Source organism: Festucalex cinctus, chromosome 7, assembly GCF_051991245.1.
Source record: "Festucalex cinctus isolate MCC-2025b chromosome 7, RoL_Fcin_1.0, whole genome shotgun sequence".
NCBI lineage: Eukaryota > Metazoa > Chordata > Actinopteri > Syngnathiformes > Syngnathidae > Festucalex > Festucalex cinctus.
The window spans coordinates 7,937,501-7,953,971 of record NC_135417.1 but is presented as its reverse complement, the minus strand read 5'-3'; the positions used below and the strand labels follow the sequence as shown (position 1 = coordinate 7,953,971).

Sequence of the window (16,471 nt, the reverse complement as noted above, 5' to 3'; positions counted from 1 at the left end):
GCGTCGCGTTCGACGCATCAAAACATAAAGAGTCCAATTTTGTCCGTGACAACAAGTCGCACAGAAAGGAAACAACAATCGGAGGCTCGGCCCAGATGGCTCTGCTAGCTTTGTGCGCGTGCGTGTGCGTGCGTAATATGTGCGAAATGTTTTTTTTAATAAGTGTTGTTGTACACTCACTGCAAGCTTCATTAGGTACACGGGGCTGAAACTAATGAGGTCAAGTACAGGAGCTCGTTCATGAAATTCATTTTTTTACTAACAAACAGTTAGCAGTTTGCACCGCTGTCGAAAAGCGCAGCATCGTGGAAAATTATTAGCGCAATAAAAAAAAAAAGAAAAAAAAAAGTGTTATTTCTATTCCGCTTATTCCCGACGGTTTGATGAGTTGTAGCGTCACCCTACACATTTTTGAATGGCTTGTTTCCCTGGTGGGAAAAAAAAAAAAAAAAAGTCTATCGACTGTGCTTCTTTCTGATCGATATTCTTTATCCTCCGCAAAGAACGACGAAGCCGAGGAGTTGATTTAAAAATGCAGGACAGTATATCCAAATTTCGGTCTTATACTGCCCCCAGGTGGCCAAACACTATCCACACAAAATAATCCACTAATAGGTGAAGTTTCATCAATCAATCAATCACAGTTTACATGTTCAAAAAGTGTGACAAAAACGGTTTAATTATTTTTAATTGCACTTTCTCTTTCTAATTCTACTTTACAAAGTGTAATATTTTAATTTTAAAGTACTATTTTTCTCATTTAAACACATGTTTTTGTGAGACTGGAACGAATTAATGTTGTTTCCATTCATTTCAATGGGGAATGATCATTTGAGATTATTTAGATACGTGGAACAAGTTGAGCTTTCATGACTAGGTGTCGCTGTTTCGTGTGTATAAAAACAAAACAAAAAAAAAACAAAAAAAAAACAAAAAAAACAAACGTCTTAATGAAGTGCAACATAGCAAGGGGTAGACAATATATCAACGATGGTTCATCAGACGTCGGAGACCCGTTCCGTAAAAGTCGCCTTCTCCTCTGCGAGCTCCCGTTTGTCAGCGCTCACCTTTCCTTCTCCCTTTTTGTGAGATTTAATCCCCCATCCTGCCTTCATAAGGTGACAGCGCCGCAGGCAGCCGCCCATAAATTGGCCGTTCTCCTGCAGTTTAGCGCTGGCGGGCTGCGGTCGGTCCGCCACTATTTCACTTTCTCTGTCGTTCTCGCTAAGTTTGAAGTAAAAAAATGAGCACGGAGGGAGATGAGAAAGGAGAACCCGCAGCCCCCACTGCACCTGCAGCCCTCCCCGTGCAAACCTTCCTTCCTTCCTTCCGCCTCCAGTGCCCCCTCAGGGTTCCCTTTAGGGTAAGGGATGAGCAACTGAAATGATGGAAAGGGCCACAATTTTTACATCAGTACTACTGGTGGGCCAAACCAGATGTATGACAAAGACTACCTTTTTAAATTAGAGCAAAATTATATGTGTTTTTTGTTTTTTGTTTTTTTTTGAACAGTGTATAGAAGAGTATCTGAATCTATTTGAATGCTCAAGCAGATCCACTCAACTACAAATGCTTTGCAGAAAACAATAGCAAAATACCCTCTCACGTGAAAAATTCCAAAATTACCAAAACGATGGAGGACCAAAACTGCCAAAATTCAAAATAAATACATGACTAAATAAAAAATAAATAAATAAATGGCTAAAAGTGAAAATAAAAACAGATATAAAAAAAATATAATTTGAAAATTATATCAAAAAATAAATATAAATGGGAAAAAACCCCATTATTATTAATTTTAACTTTTAGTCATTTATTTATTTATACAATATACTACAAAGGCATTTATATATATATATATATATATATATATATATATATATATATGGAGGATCAAAAACTGATAAGTGACTAAGTAAATAAAAAAATAAATGACTAAGAGTAACAATAAAAACGGATATAAAAACAAATATAAATGGAAATTAAAAAAAATAAAAAATATATATATATATATATATATATACACACACATACATACATATACATACACACATTTGTATTTAATTTTTGAATATTTTATATATATATATATATATATATATATATATATATATATATATATATATATATATATATATATATATATATATATATATTAGGGGTGTTAAAAAAAATCGATTCGGCGATATATCGCGATACTACATCGCGCGATTCTCGAATCGATGCAATAAAAAAAAAAATCGCTTTTTTTTTTTTTTTTTTTTTTTTTTTTTTTTTTTTTTTTTTTTTTTTTTTTTTTAAGAGCTCACAATTGTTATTCAACAAAACGTCTGACTTCGGGGTTAGGATTCACACCTTGAGCATGGAAGAATGTTATATGAACGGAACATTAAGCCTTAATATTTTATTTTAATGCTGTTCAAACATGAAACAGATTACAACCTCTATAAGACTGAAATTTCAGATAAATAAATAATACATTTCCATATAAATCTTACACTCTACAAGCTTACTGATTAGTATTTTCTAAATTTGAATGAAAAAAAATCGCAACAATCGACTTATAAATTCGTATCGGGATTAATCGGTATCGAATCGAATCGTGACCTGTGAATCGTGATACGAATCGAATCGTCAGGTACTAGGCAATTCACACCCCTAATATATATATATATTTGCTCTTTTTATTTCTATTTATATATATTTTTTTATATATTTTCTTATAATATATATTAATTATATTTTCTTTATATTTGTTTTTATTCACTCTTAGTCATTTATTTAGTCATTTATCGATTTTGAATTTTGTCAGTTTTGGTCCTCCATACAAAACTGCTTGACTGCAAACCAACATGAAGTGCACGAACTCATTTTGTGCACATTTTCACACACTCATCACAACCTAAAGCTGCTCATCGACAGTCAACATTTTTAGTTTTGCAAAATGAATCGCAGGCCACTCACTCACTCACAGGTGGTAGTTGCCCACCCCAGCACTCGAGATTCAACTTCAATGACACGTGTTAACCTATGTTTCACCTCCGTCGCGCCCCCCCCCCCCCCTCGCTTTTCATCCCCTCACCGCCTCTCGCCGTGTACTTTCTTCAGCCCCTGCTGCCTCCCTCCTCAAGAGCTCGCCGCCGGTGCTAAAGGGATTGAACTGCAGGTGAACCGAGAACGGGAGGGCAGACTGCCGGTGAGGTGATAAACGCTTGAAAGGCCGTGGGAGGAGTCACGGGAGGACAGGGGAAGTGGACGGGAAGGTGAAAATGAGGTGAGAAGACCAGGGGGGGGGGGAGACGGCGCGCTTGACGTTTTCAAGCGAGGATGTATCATCCTTACAAGCCTAATGCTCTTTAGGAAGATGTGAAGAACGCTTCCTGTCACGCTCGCTTAGCGGGAAGGCCAGTTTTCATTCCGAATAAAATGGAGGAACAGCAGCCGCATAGCGGGGAAGCGACAACAATTGTTACTTTTGATGTAAAAAAGGAACATTTTACAGAAAGGTGACTTTGCACTTGATTGTATACTAATCATCCCGACTTCACGCCCACTAGCTAAATGCTAACACATAACAGGAAACATCATAGACAGGCTAACGAATAGCATCTGTCTTACTGTTTTGCAGTTCATCCCTTTCAGCTAGTGTTCGCCAACTTTTTTTGTGCTGCGGAACGGTCCATATACACTCTGAGAATTGTTGAACCAATTTAAGATTACAAATTGAATTGTTGACAAACTGGAAAAAATAAAAAAAATCACTTCAATTGGTATTAAGTTAGTCCAAAGTGAAAATATTAAGTTTAATTACTATAATCATGAGTTCATTAAACTTAATACTTTGGATTGGAGTCACTTTGGACTAACTTAATTCATGTGAATATGTTGAGTTGAATGAACTCATAATTAATTAAACTGAACTAATTCACTGGCAGCCATTTTCACAGAAGCAATCCCCTTCACTCCCGGCTGTTTTACTGGATTTTGACTGATTTTGCAAGGCCCACAGAAAATTGTGTTCTATTACTACCAAAAGAAATATTAGTCTCTTCTTTTATCAGGAAATAAAAGTATATTTCAATCTGTTTCCGTTTTGCAGCAATAGAATATAACTATTCTTTATCATTATTTACAAATCTGTTTATAACTGTGTGGAAATCAGCTTGTTTTAACATGGCCCTGGTTGATCTCTTATACTCTGCTGCCACCTGCTGGCCGTTTTTGTAATTATCATTGCTTCAAGCATTCTCTGCAAAAGAGAAGCTGCATAAAAGCCTTCTGTATGCTCCATCTTAAAAAAAAATAATTAAAAAACATATAAATACGTCTTTTGGACACTTAAAACATTCAAAATAGAACGTGTAAATATGTTTTTGGGAGCAAATGAGTTAATACATTCACTTTGGACTAACAATTCAATTGTGTTTTACCAATTTAAGCATTTTTTTAAGTTGGTCAACAATTCAATTTGCAATCTTAAATTGGTTCAACAATTCTGTTGCAAGTCCATAACTTTGGTAACGTCAAAACGTGAACGCCCCCAAGCCCCCCACCCCAACTTCACAAGGTCATGCTAAACAGAGATGTCACACATCAATGGGTTACTAGTTATTTAAAAAATAGAAAACAATATGTTGAATTCAATAGTAGAAAGTCAACATACAGTTATGTAACCTGTGGGGTGCCCCAGGGATCAATTCTGGGCCCAGTACCTTTTTCTTTTTTATGAATTGACAAACTCCGGCGAATACATCTCGTACCGCTCCCGCAGATAACCGCCGTTTCGAACCGCCGGTGCTTCGAACCAATCACAGAGCGACATTGTGTTTGGCGGGGCGGGATACGCAACTGTGACGAAACCAGGAAGCCAGCGCCGACGCCGGAGATAACAAACAAACCTAACATGGACGAATGGACGCCACTATTAATTGTGTTCTCGCAGAATGACTCACCGTTTCCATGTTGGATAGCGACAGGCGCTTTGGGCATTTCTAGCTGCTAAGAACGAAGATGAACTTTTCACCCGTGGCCATGATTGGTGAAAACAAACGCGTAGAATGTCGCAACGTCCAATCAACTCGAATTATTGTCCAGATTGTCCCGCCTTTCCCGACGAAATTACTGTGGAGAGGTACATATCCATCTGGCTATTGCCTGGTTAGCTAAATGCTATCTTGGTTGACAGTTCAACAGCCGTAAACGAGCAAATGCACTCACCAGATACGCTAAGCTTCTTTTTGTTACGTTACGCTTTGCACATCCATTCATTTTGAGCAAAAACTCAGAGAGCTGTCAGGTTTTATGATACACGTTTCCTAATTTATTACAAATGAATTCTAAATTCAGAGTTTGCTGTTTGTGTTTTATTGCGTGCGTAAATTCTCTATTGCATAGTGACAAAAAGTGGTATGGAACATCCCTTACTTTTTACACTGGAACCTCTTCGGGGCGATTTCTTGTTAAATCTACAATCTCATCCTTCCCACTGCATTACATCAAAAATACATTTGTAGAAAAGAGCAAAAAAATAAATAAAAACTGCCCTTCAGGTGGTATTTCCATGGCGGCCATTTTTCTCTGCACTCGAGCTGATTTCTTGTTTATGCGCCCATAAATGATGAGCAGTGGCTCCTGGTTGCGTGTAAATCTCAGCCTTTAATTTACAGCCGTTGGACGGAGCTATCTTATTTCTCACTTTTATGACTTTCCCCAACACGGCCGCGTCCTCTCGGCCAGTCACAAGAGGACCGCGGGGGATTTTGGGGCAAAGAGCCGTAAGTTTTCCGACGCCGTCCGAATAGGAGAAACCTTCTTCATTCGGTGCACCTTGTTAACACCTTCCGCGTATTTTACCCCCGTTGCCTTCTCCCTCGAGGCTTGCAGGTTTCTGCTCTCTTTCTTTCTTCTTTTTTCCTCCTTTTTTTTTTTTTTAAACAGCAGACGGTCTCAGTCTTTACAAGTGCGGGATAAAACTGCTCATCTCGAACCCATTTGATTCCCGCTTCGGCGCCCTCTGCCAAGGACAAGAAACGGGCAAAGACGCTCAAGCCAGACATTGTAAAATGAAGCCCCCCCCCCCCCCCCCTCCCACATGAAAGGAGCTTTTCGAGAGCTGGCTGGTTAAAAGAGCGATGCTCTCTCCACCTTGTACATGGATTCAATTTGCGTCTGATCGTCATGGCGTGAAAACTCTCGCGATTTATCACTCCTAGTTTCTCATACAACTAAAAAGGGAGTTAAAAACTAGCAAGCATTTCATGACATCGACTACAGACCGGCCGTTTGAGCACTCATTCAATAACGGCGATATCCACTTTAAGTTCCAAGCGCTAGTACATTCTTTGTACTTGCCGGGGAAGACAATTCAGCGCACTAGTAGAGCAACTGCCTTACTAATAATGTTTTTATCCATCACTGTGAGACATTAATAGGACGACTTTGGCAGCTTTTTTCTTTTTTTAAATAATGGTTTTAGCACCACCCAGTGGTATATGTATTAGGGCTGTAACGATAACAGCAATATCATGATATTGCGATATTAAAACTGCCACAATATATCAGCATCGTCATGTCACAATATTAAAAGCAGCATGTCTGTTTTAAAAAAAAAAAAAAAAAAAAAAAAAAAGTCGGATTGATTTCCATTTGTGCAGTTCTAGCACCCTCTGGTGGCTAGTTTTTTTGTTAGTGCGGTTTAATTTTCTGGTGGATGGAATAATAATATCCCACTGAGCCATCGCGGGGCTTTTTTGTGCCATGATGAGAGACGCGCTAGCTAGCTAGCTTGCAGGCTAACAGAATTTCCACATTCATTTCCATTTGAGGGATCTATATAGTTAGCATTTGTGTCGTCACTGGTTCGCTTCTATGGTGAAATAAATAAATAAATACAAAGGGGAAAAAAAATATCTCAGAAGAATTGCTTAAGACCTCCACATGGCTTTCGAGTTATATTTTTTCCAGGGGAAAAAAAAAAAAAAAAAAAATCTACTTGTGTCAACACTTCCAGTGACACAATCAAACAAATCATGACCATCTTTGAGCTCCCGGACGTCCACTTGTAACCATTCCAATTGCAACGAGCCTGTTTGATCCTCCAAACCTTCTAAATAAACACGGCGGTCGACGAGAGTTCGACGTTCTGCCAGCAGCCACTTTCAACGCCCGTCTGACCTTCTGCACGACGCTCACGGAGCAGAATGTCATCTATAGGTTCACAACTAATCAACAGCTAACACCCATACAATGCTGCCTTTTTAATATGTCAAATCATTACAAAAGTTTACGATGCTTTCGACAAAAAAAATAAATTAAATAAACTATTTAGCCTCAAATGGATGCAAAAAAAAAATGCAAGCATTTGCTCAAAATAGATTAACATTATACGTGTTTTGAAAAATTGGACAACTTGGTAATCACTCTGCTGCCACCTGATGGCCGTTTTTGTAATTACTATAATTTTTTTCACCTGTTCTCTGCAGGTGAGAGGCTGCATCAAAGCCTTCTGTTTTCTCTAGCATAAAAAAAAACAAAAAAACAAAAACAAAAAACGTATAAATTCGTCTTTGGGATACTTAATACATTTAAAATAGAACGTATTTATATGTCTTTGGGAGCAAATTAGTTAAAGTGAAAATAGCCTATTTGGCAGCCCAAGATTGAATTGGAACAACTTGATTTGATCAATAAATATAAAATAAATACATATTATAAGTGGCAAGAACGCGGTGAGTTCCCCAAGGCTCTGTTCTCTCACCTCTGCTGTTCTAACCTCAATGGCAAAAAATACACCAATCAGGTGAAAGTTGGGTTCACTATCTGGGAAAGTGGGTGGCTACTCTCGCAGTCAAATACAGACTTGTGTTGACTCGTGTGTTTTTCACAATGTTTCCAATTCGAACATGACTTTCGAGTCTCGCTTGGATTCGCACGACGTCTGAACGCAGTACGACGCCTCCCGAAGTCGGGCAAAAAAGCAGACGGGTGAGACGAGCCGCAAAGCCGCAGGAGCTGGCGGCTTATGTCATCTATTTGACTATTTCGGCGGAATTTGGGAATCAAATTAATGAACTGTACGGAGCTCCCACATGGAGACGACAAATGATGAAATGAAAGGAGATGGGGAAAAAGCGAGTGAGGATGAGGCAGCATCAAAAGCTCAACATGTCGAACCTTCTCGGGTGGGGGTGGGGGGTGAGGGGGGGGTCGGAGGGGGTTGCGGTTGGAGTCAAAGTGGGTTGAAACGGCACCTTTCATCTTGCCGTTGTTGCCCCCCCCTTCAGCGCCTGTGGAAGGCCTCCATTATGTGTGGCGTTTGATGCCGAGTACGAGCGTGCCGATTCTGTGTCGACACCCGTGTGCGCATGCACATGCATGTTTGTGTGTGGGCATGTCGGGTCGACGAGGAGAAGGCGCCAACCCTCAAATGTTACGCACGCTGTCGTGTCTTTATGCCTCCTATACGCTCGACTGCTTGGAACGTGTGTCTGGGGCTGCGGCGGGTGCAGTGACACTGACAGCCAGCAGGGGGGGGGGGGGGGGCAAGCTGAAAAAGGGCAAACTGGTTGCTGAGTGACAATAATTCAATCAAACTAGACTAGGTGCAATTTCTGGAGAAATTGCGTGGGAATGCTGAAAGCTGAATGCTAATATTTGAACGCATGTGGAATGCTTATGAAGTAAATTGAGAGATAAATTATGAAATTATGGAGGTCAATTTCATACCATATATATGGAAGTGGGCGTGGAAAGTGATACTTAGAAAAAGTTCAAAAATGAATGGGGAAAAGTTGATATTACAAGTTCAATTTTGCAAATACTGTAAGTAATGTGGAATGTGGAATTTTTTAAGCTCGTTAAAATTTAAACAGTGTAAACTGGAAGTATTATGTGACAGTACGCAGCAAAAAAAAAAGTATGGAGAATAAAAATCCCAATAATATATGTGGGAATGGTTCAGTATTCCCACAATCACAAACAGTAAAACAAAAACAAAAATTTGGATTAATCAATGCTGAAGCAGCCACATTTAAAGTCCAGAATGAAGGCAGAGTTGACACTAAAAAACTGTAGAGTAACAGTTTTGTTACACTTACATGTCCTTTGTGTTGCTGCCCTCCTTGGCCACCTGGTGGCAGTATTTGTTCCATGTACTGCAACATATTTTTTTCACGATTGTGTTACAGGTTCGACAGCTGAGGATTTGTATATTGACAGATTTTTTTTTATAATTTAACAATATTGAAATTTTTTTGTTTTGATTTTACATGTAATTTTATTAAAAAAAATTTACCCCTCCCAAATGTAATTCAAAGGGCATCAATTATTTATATGAGGATTTTCTCAATCTGGCCAGGTCCCACTAGTGCTGTCATTATCGAATATTTTTTATAATTGATTAATCTATCGATTATTCAATCGATTAATTGACTAATCAGATTCATTATAATTTTACATTAAAGTGTATTACAAAGCTCTTTTTTCCACTGATTACTGTTTTTTTTTAACTCAGTCAAACCCAAAAACGTATAAATATGTTTTTTTTAATACTTTGTCCAAAAGAAAGATTAGAGTCTCTTCTTTCATCAGGAAAAAAAAGTACATTTTTTCTCTGTTTCTGTTTTGCAGCAATTGGCATTAGAATATAGTTGAGTTTCATCCTTATTCACAAATCTGTTTAAACAATGGGGAAAAGTGCTTTGTTGCAACTTTGTCCTGGTTGATCTCTTATACTCTGCTGCCACCTGCTGGCTGTGTTTGCAATAACTACCATTGCTTCAAGCGCTCTCTTCAGTTCAGAGGCTGCATCAAAGCATTCTGTATGCTCTAGCATAAAAAAATAATAATAATTACGTTTTTGGGACCATGGTAATATTTAAAATAGAACGTATTTATACGTTTTTGGGAGCAAATGAGTAAATCACAGCTCTGCATTAAGTACAAAATGTTGGCGTCTGGCGGCAGAGTTGCCACCGAGTAACCGTAGCGGGGTCACAAACTCGTGTTTCGCGCGATTCTGCTGTTTTCTCTCAAAAAAAATCCAAAAGAGCTTACTCACCTGTTTCCACTTTTTTTCCTCCCCGCACATGAAACCACATTAAAAGTCACAAGCCGCCCACCACTTTTTCTAACAAGAAAACGGCAGGCAATGTTGCGTGCGTCAACATCATCATCGCCTTTGAGCGCCATCTTTTCAGGTCAGCCCTCATGAAGAATTGAGTCAGCGGTGACGCTTTGAAAGCTTTTGAAACCATCGCAGCCCAAAACCCCCCCTGTGAGACCCCCCTCCAACAGATGTTTTGTTGTTATCATCATGTAAAATGTAACAGACTGGCTAATGCCTACCCATTTTTTTTTTTGTGCTCTTTTTCTTGTGTTTTGATTCCTTTGTGTCACTTTTTTTTCTTGATATGGAAAGAAACAAGCAAGTGACAAAAGAAGGACAGAAGAGTAATCGGCGAGTCTGCATTGTCGAGGATGTTTAGCAGGCGATTCCCGCTGTGAAACAAATTGAGAAAAGCAAATAAAACTGAAAGACAGCAACAAGGATTTTAATACGTCTATTGTCCTCAACACAACGCGACGGCGGCGGCGGCAAGAAAGGATCGATACAAACAGCGTCAAAACACGACGGCGAGAAAAAGGCGACGAGAAAGGATGCGCGTATTGTACAGACGAGGTCGTAATTACAAGCGGCGGGATGGAAGATGTGTAAACATGCGGACTGACCGTAGACCAGCAGGGTGTAGTGATCGGCGGCTCGCCCGTAGTTGTTCTGCGCCTGACACAAGTACGTGCCGTTGTGCGACTGGCTCAGGCGGGAAATCTGGAAGGTGGGCCCGGAGATCTCGGCCCGCTCGGGTAGGGTGTCGTTGATCTTGGACCACTGGATGGCCCTCGGCCTGCCGACAGGTGACAAGACACTCGCGTTTCAAACCCTCCAAAAAAAATAAAATAAGACTTCATTTGAAGTGCAACTTTAAAATTTTGAAGAGGAATTCTTTGTAGGTTAATCTCAGACCTGAAGAAAAGTTTTTATTAAACATTAGGTCATATGACTGTTTGATTGGTTGGATCATTGTGTTATTATGGTCTTCTATTATGTCCCTTATGATGAGGATGAGTTTGTCATCGTATTTTGTCTCTCTTATTTTGAAATTGCTATGCAGTTGCTATGCCCCTTGTGATGAAGTTGTCAGTTGCAATGCAGTTGATATGGTGCTGTATAGTCACTCTTATTTTGTCTAGTCACTCTTATGTTGTAGTTGCTATGTCCCATTTAATGATAAAGTTGTCAGTTGACACGTCCCTTATTATGATGTTGTCAGTTGCTATGCTATGTTACAATGGTTCTGTAATAGTAACTCTTATTTGGTCTAGTGGCTCTTATTTTGCAGGTGCTATGTAGTTACTAGACCCTTGTGATGAAGTTGTTAGTTGCTATGCAGTTGCTATGGTCCTGTAACAGTCACCCTTGTTTTGTCTAGTCACTCTTATGTTGTAGTTGCTATGTGCCAGTAAAAGAAGTTGTCAGTTGCTATGCAGTTACTATGGTTCTGTAACAGTCACTCTTATTTGGTCTAGTAGCTCTTATTTTGTAGTTGCTATTCAGTTGCTATGTCCTTTATGATGATTGAAGTTGACAGTTGCTATGCAGTTGATATGGTCCTGTAATAGTCACTCTTATTTTGTCTAGTAGCTCTTATATTGTAGTTGCTATGCAGTTGTTATGCCCCTTGTGACGAAGTTGTCAGTTGCTATGCAGTTGATATGGTCCCGTAAGAGCCACTCTTGTTTTGTATCGTCACTCTTATATTGCAGTTGCTATGTCCCATATGAAGATGAAGTTGTTAGTTTCTATGCATTTGCTTTGTCCATTATTATGATGTCAGTTGCTATGGCCCTATAATAGTCACACTTATTTTGTCTAGTAACTCTTATTTTGAAGCTGCTATGCAGTTGCTATGGTCTTTGAGATGATGAAGTTGTCTGTTGCTATGGCCCGGTAATAGTCACTCTTATTTTGTCTAGTAACTCTTATTTTGTAGGTGCTATGCAGTTGCTATGTCCCTTATAATCATGGGGTTGGGAGTTCCTATGGTCCTTGTGATGATGAAGCTGTCAGTTGCTATGCAGTTGCTATGTCCCTTATGATGATGAAGTTGTTAGTTACTCTGGTCCTGTAATATAGAAACTCTCACTTCTCTAGTCACACTTGTTTTGTCATATAGTGCTTTATTCTGTCGTAAAGAATTGCCCCTTGTTTGTGAATTTGGACTTTGAAGCCTTAAATGCCGACGCCATTGCTAACCAAAGCAGCAGCACCTACAGCGAAACTGTCTCTCCGATTAATCACCCATCAGGAGATGCCTTCGCAGCATCAAAGACGATCAGACGCGATGTTGACGATCACACAGTCGGCTGCGTCCTGTGTGGCGGATTAAAGTCTTCCGTTACGGCTCGGATGCGTCAAATTTGCGGGCTCCAGACACGGACACACCAATAGATCGAAACACACACACACACACACACACGTGTGCACGCACGAGGTGTGAGGATTACAGCGCCGCCCTGCTGAACAAAGCCGCGCCTGGCTGTGTGTCATGGCTTGCGCTCGCGTGCACACATTGCAGCCGCCGCTCGTCCAAAAGCTCCAATCCCTCGCAAAGTTGAATTAAACTTTCCCCATTTGGCCGTCGTGCGCGCACGCTCAGCTGGAAAAGAAAAAAAAAAACTTTTTGCTCTAATCACGACTCTTCAGTCGAGTCCGAGTCGGGTCACCAAAAGCGACTTGTGGCACCTCACGCGGATACCACAGTTAAAAAAAGAAGCCAGTCAAGCAGAATGACATCACCGTCCTCTTCCCCTAATTGGTCTTTAACGCTTGACAGGGATTGAACAGGGTGTCACTGAAGACTGGAACGTGTGCGTGACAGGGGTCCGCAGGGGCCCGCTGGGCCATCACACGCTCACAGCGAGCGTCCCCGACCGAGCGCTTAAAGCAGAAGCTTGAGTCAATACGGCCGAGCGCAGCCAGGCCACTCTCGTGGGATGAGCAAAATGGCGGCGGCGCACCGTGGGAGGCGCACCAGCCCTCCTCTCGAGTGTCACAATGTACTCGCTTGCTGGAATAATTAGGAGACAATTAAAAGGGAAATTGACAGGTGGGATGAGGAATTATTTTTCAGATAGGGTGAAGCGTATTAGTCACGAGTCAAGAGGCCTCTCATAGCAGCCCACACGAAAAGCGAAGGATTTCTAATGTGCATCTCGTTTCAGGAATCCGTTATACGGACCTGATGAGTTTATCAGCTATGAAACAAAACAAAAAATGGCTAATAAGCTAGTTATGCATAGATTCTCGACATGGCAGAAGACACTAACCTGTATATATGACTGGATAGCCGATAGCCCATACACGTGCTTGTTTATGTTTCATAAATTTAAAACACCATAAATGACGCGTTAAAACTTTTTTGTCCTTTTGATTTTTGCAGAAAATGGTGCCAAAATGGTATTTTATTTTTATTTTTACAAATGTTAAAAAGCTTTTTCTCCCCACCAAATTAAACCACAGTAATTCAACCCCAGTATTTACAGTGGATTTGGTTGTCACTATTTTACATGACATTCGAAATTCATTGTGTCGTTAAAAATATCTACTGTGTATCAATTAAATTCTGAGTCCATTATGTGTACTTAACTCTTTAACCGCTAAAAACGTTCAATAACGATTCGTAAAATCACGATATATGCCGCCATAAGCGTTAAATGACATCAACTGCGTTTCTTTTTGTTTTTTTTGTTTTTTTTTTTATTAAATCAATGGGCAGTGCAACAACAGTGCAGCGCTGCCTGGTCAATAGGTTGTGGAATCAAAAACACTCATTAACTATGGCCAGCAGATGGCAGCATTGTATCTCTTTTCAAATGGACTGCCCGTGTATGAAATTACAATGAAACATGACGAAATCTGATGAAATAAAACTTTTTCAAGGATGATGTGAATAATCAAAGCATTTATTAAATTAAAGTTTTTTTGATAACGTGTGGCAGTGAAGAGTTACTATGAAGTGATTATAGCCCTCAGAAAGAAACCATAATTAATGTCGTTGGAAAGCGACAAATGTCAAATTTGTTCCTCAACACGCAGTTTATAGTTTTGTTATATACTGTATTATTTTATTATTACATATTTTGTATAGAAAGGGGAGCAATCACCCTTGAGGTGGCTGTTGCTACAGAAACTCGTTTCGCAACATCACCGTGGTTCATCCTGACCTTGTGTAGCTGAACCCAACTAAAGAATTGAGTCCTTTCTCCAATGTAATTTGCCACTATATTGAATATTTTTAAGCATTTTTTTTTTTTCAGTCATCAAAGCACTTGCGTGTGATTGCAGATTTCCACTTATTGTGGGAGAAGGTTCACTATAATCCGCTGCGGTATAACAACAACAACAACACATTTACAGAGTAAAAACTGTGGAATTGCCAGATGCATGGCTGCAAAAGTTTGGGAAGCAGCTCGGGAGTTATCAAAGACAGACAGCAATCGGCTTCCTGGAGCTTTGCGCAGGCGCCCGAGTGGACCGGGAAGCCACGAGACGCGAGGGGGAAATCCACTGGGGACGCTTTAAGAGCTCCAACAGCTCTTTGCACCTCAGAGGGAAGTGCGACTGTTGTCGCCGTTATCTTGTCTCAGACATAGACGGGTCCATATGAAATCTTTATTTACACTTCTGGTTATTGGAAATGGGCAACTCGAGCTCTTTAAGCGGAAGGTAATAAAATCCGGATCAGAATGTTTTGATCCGACAGTCACGTGAAATGTCAGCACTGTTCCACTTATTCTGCAGCAACGGGATGAACAAGTTAAAGTATATTTGACTACATCAGCCATTTTCAGCAGTAAAAGGTTCAGATTTTGTCCAGAATGAATTTAATAACTGAACAATTAAGACCTTTAATCACATCACCTGTGCTGAGGAAATAGGCTCGCCTGTTTTCTGGGTTTGGTTAGCAAATTGAGCCATGATTAGTCGTTACTTGTTTCCTCAGCACAGGCAAGTAGCACAATTTGTTTTTAAAGGTTTCAATTGGTAATGAAAAAAAAATGCAGTTATCACATTAATTACACTCTAAAAACAGTTGGGTCAAAAGTAACCCAATTGTGGATTTAAAAAAAAAAAAAAAAAAAAAGGGCTGATCCACTTTATGGGTCAATTTGACCCAACTTTCACTGTTGTTTAAAAAAAAATAAAAAATAAAATAAAAAAGCCAAAAGTTGGATTAAATTGGCCCAAGTAGATGATCTGACCCAACTTTCTGGGTTGTATTCTCTAAAATGAATGAATTTTTTGCATAACGACCAAGAAAGTTGGGTCAAAATTATCAAAGTAGAGGATCTGAACTTTATGGGTTGTTTTATACACATTTTTTTTTCCTGTTTTTTTTTTTTTTTTGGCAAAACGACACAGAAAGTCGGATAAAAATTATCCAAGTAGACAATCTGACCCAATTTTCTGTGTTTTTTTTTTTTTTTTTTTTTTTTGGGTGCAAAAAAACCCAGAAAGTCAGGTAAAAAATTATCAAAGTAGAGGATCTGAACTTTATGGGTTGTTTTATACACATTTTTTTTTCCCTCTGTTTTTTTTTTTTTTGGCAAAACGACACAGAAAGTCGGATAAAAATTATCCAAGTAGACAATCTGACCCAATTTTCTGTTTTTTTGTTTGTTTGTTTTTTGGGTGCAAAAAAACCCAGAAAGTCGGGTCAAAAATGATCAAAGTAGTGGATCTGACCCAACTTTCTGGGTTGAAAATGACCCACTCTTTGACCCAACGTTAGGTCAAATTAACCCAAGTAGAGGATCCAACCAAAACGTTATGGGTTGTTTTATAAAGAATTTTTTTTTTTTTTAAACCCGCAGAACGTTGTGTCAAATTAAGCCAAGTTGTTTTTATAGAAAATGACCCAATTTCTTTTATAGCAAAAAGGTCACACTGACCCAAGTAGATGATCTGACCCAACTTTCTGGGTTGTTTTATACAAAATGTTTTTTTCCCCTTTTCCTCTGTTTCTTGTTTTTTATTTTTTTATTTTTTATTTTTTCCCCAAAACGAACCAGAAAGTTGGGTCAAAATTATCAAAGTAGACAATCTGACCCAATGTTTTTTGTTGTTGTTGTTTTTTTCCCCTGCAAAACGACCCAGAATGTCGGATCAAATATTATCAAAGTAGAGGATCTGACCCAAATTTCTGGGTTGTTTGATACAAAATTCATGATGTCATTTGTCACACAACAACCTTGGTAGTACCAATTAAAATGTTTGAAACATCAAGCAACTTTAGTATTATTTTCATGATGAATTCAGGAAGGTTTTTTCCGACGGCTTTTCCTTTTCCGAGGACTTACAGAGGGTTGGCGACGACGGAGCAGGACAGGCTGAGCGAGTCGCCCTCTCGCAAGA

At 39.4% G+C, this 16,471-nt stretch overlaps 1 protein-coding gene across 3 annotated transcripts in view; it reads right to left on the bottom strand.

Moving 5' to 3' along the window:
• Positions 1-16,471, bottom strand: part of cadm4 (cell adhesion molecule 4) — a 236,442-nt gene that overhangs the window by 16,880 nt on the left and 203,091 nt on the right. For all 3 annotated transcript variants that reach the window (XM_077527563.1, XM_077527562.1, XM_077527564.1), the window contains exons 5-6: positions 16,417-16,471; positions 10,729-10,901 (exon numbers count right to left, since the gene is read on the bottom strand). The exon at positions 16,417-16,471 is cut by the window's right edge and continues 36 nt beyond it. In XM_077527563.1, the coding sequence (XP_077383689.1) occupies positions 10,729-10,901; positions 16,417-16,471 (228 nt within the window). The remainder of the gene's footprint in view (positions 1-10,728; positions 10,902-16,416) is intronic.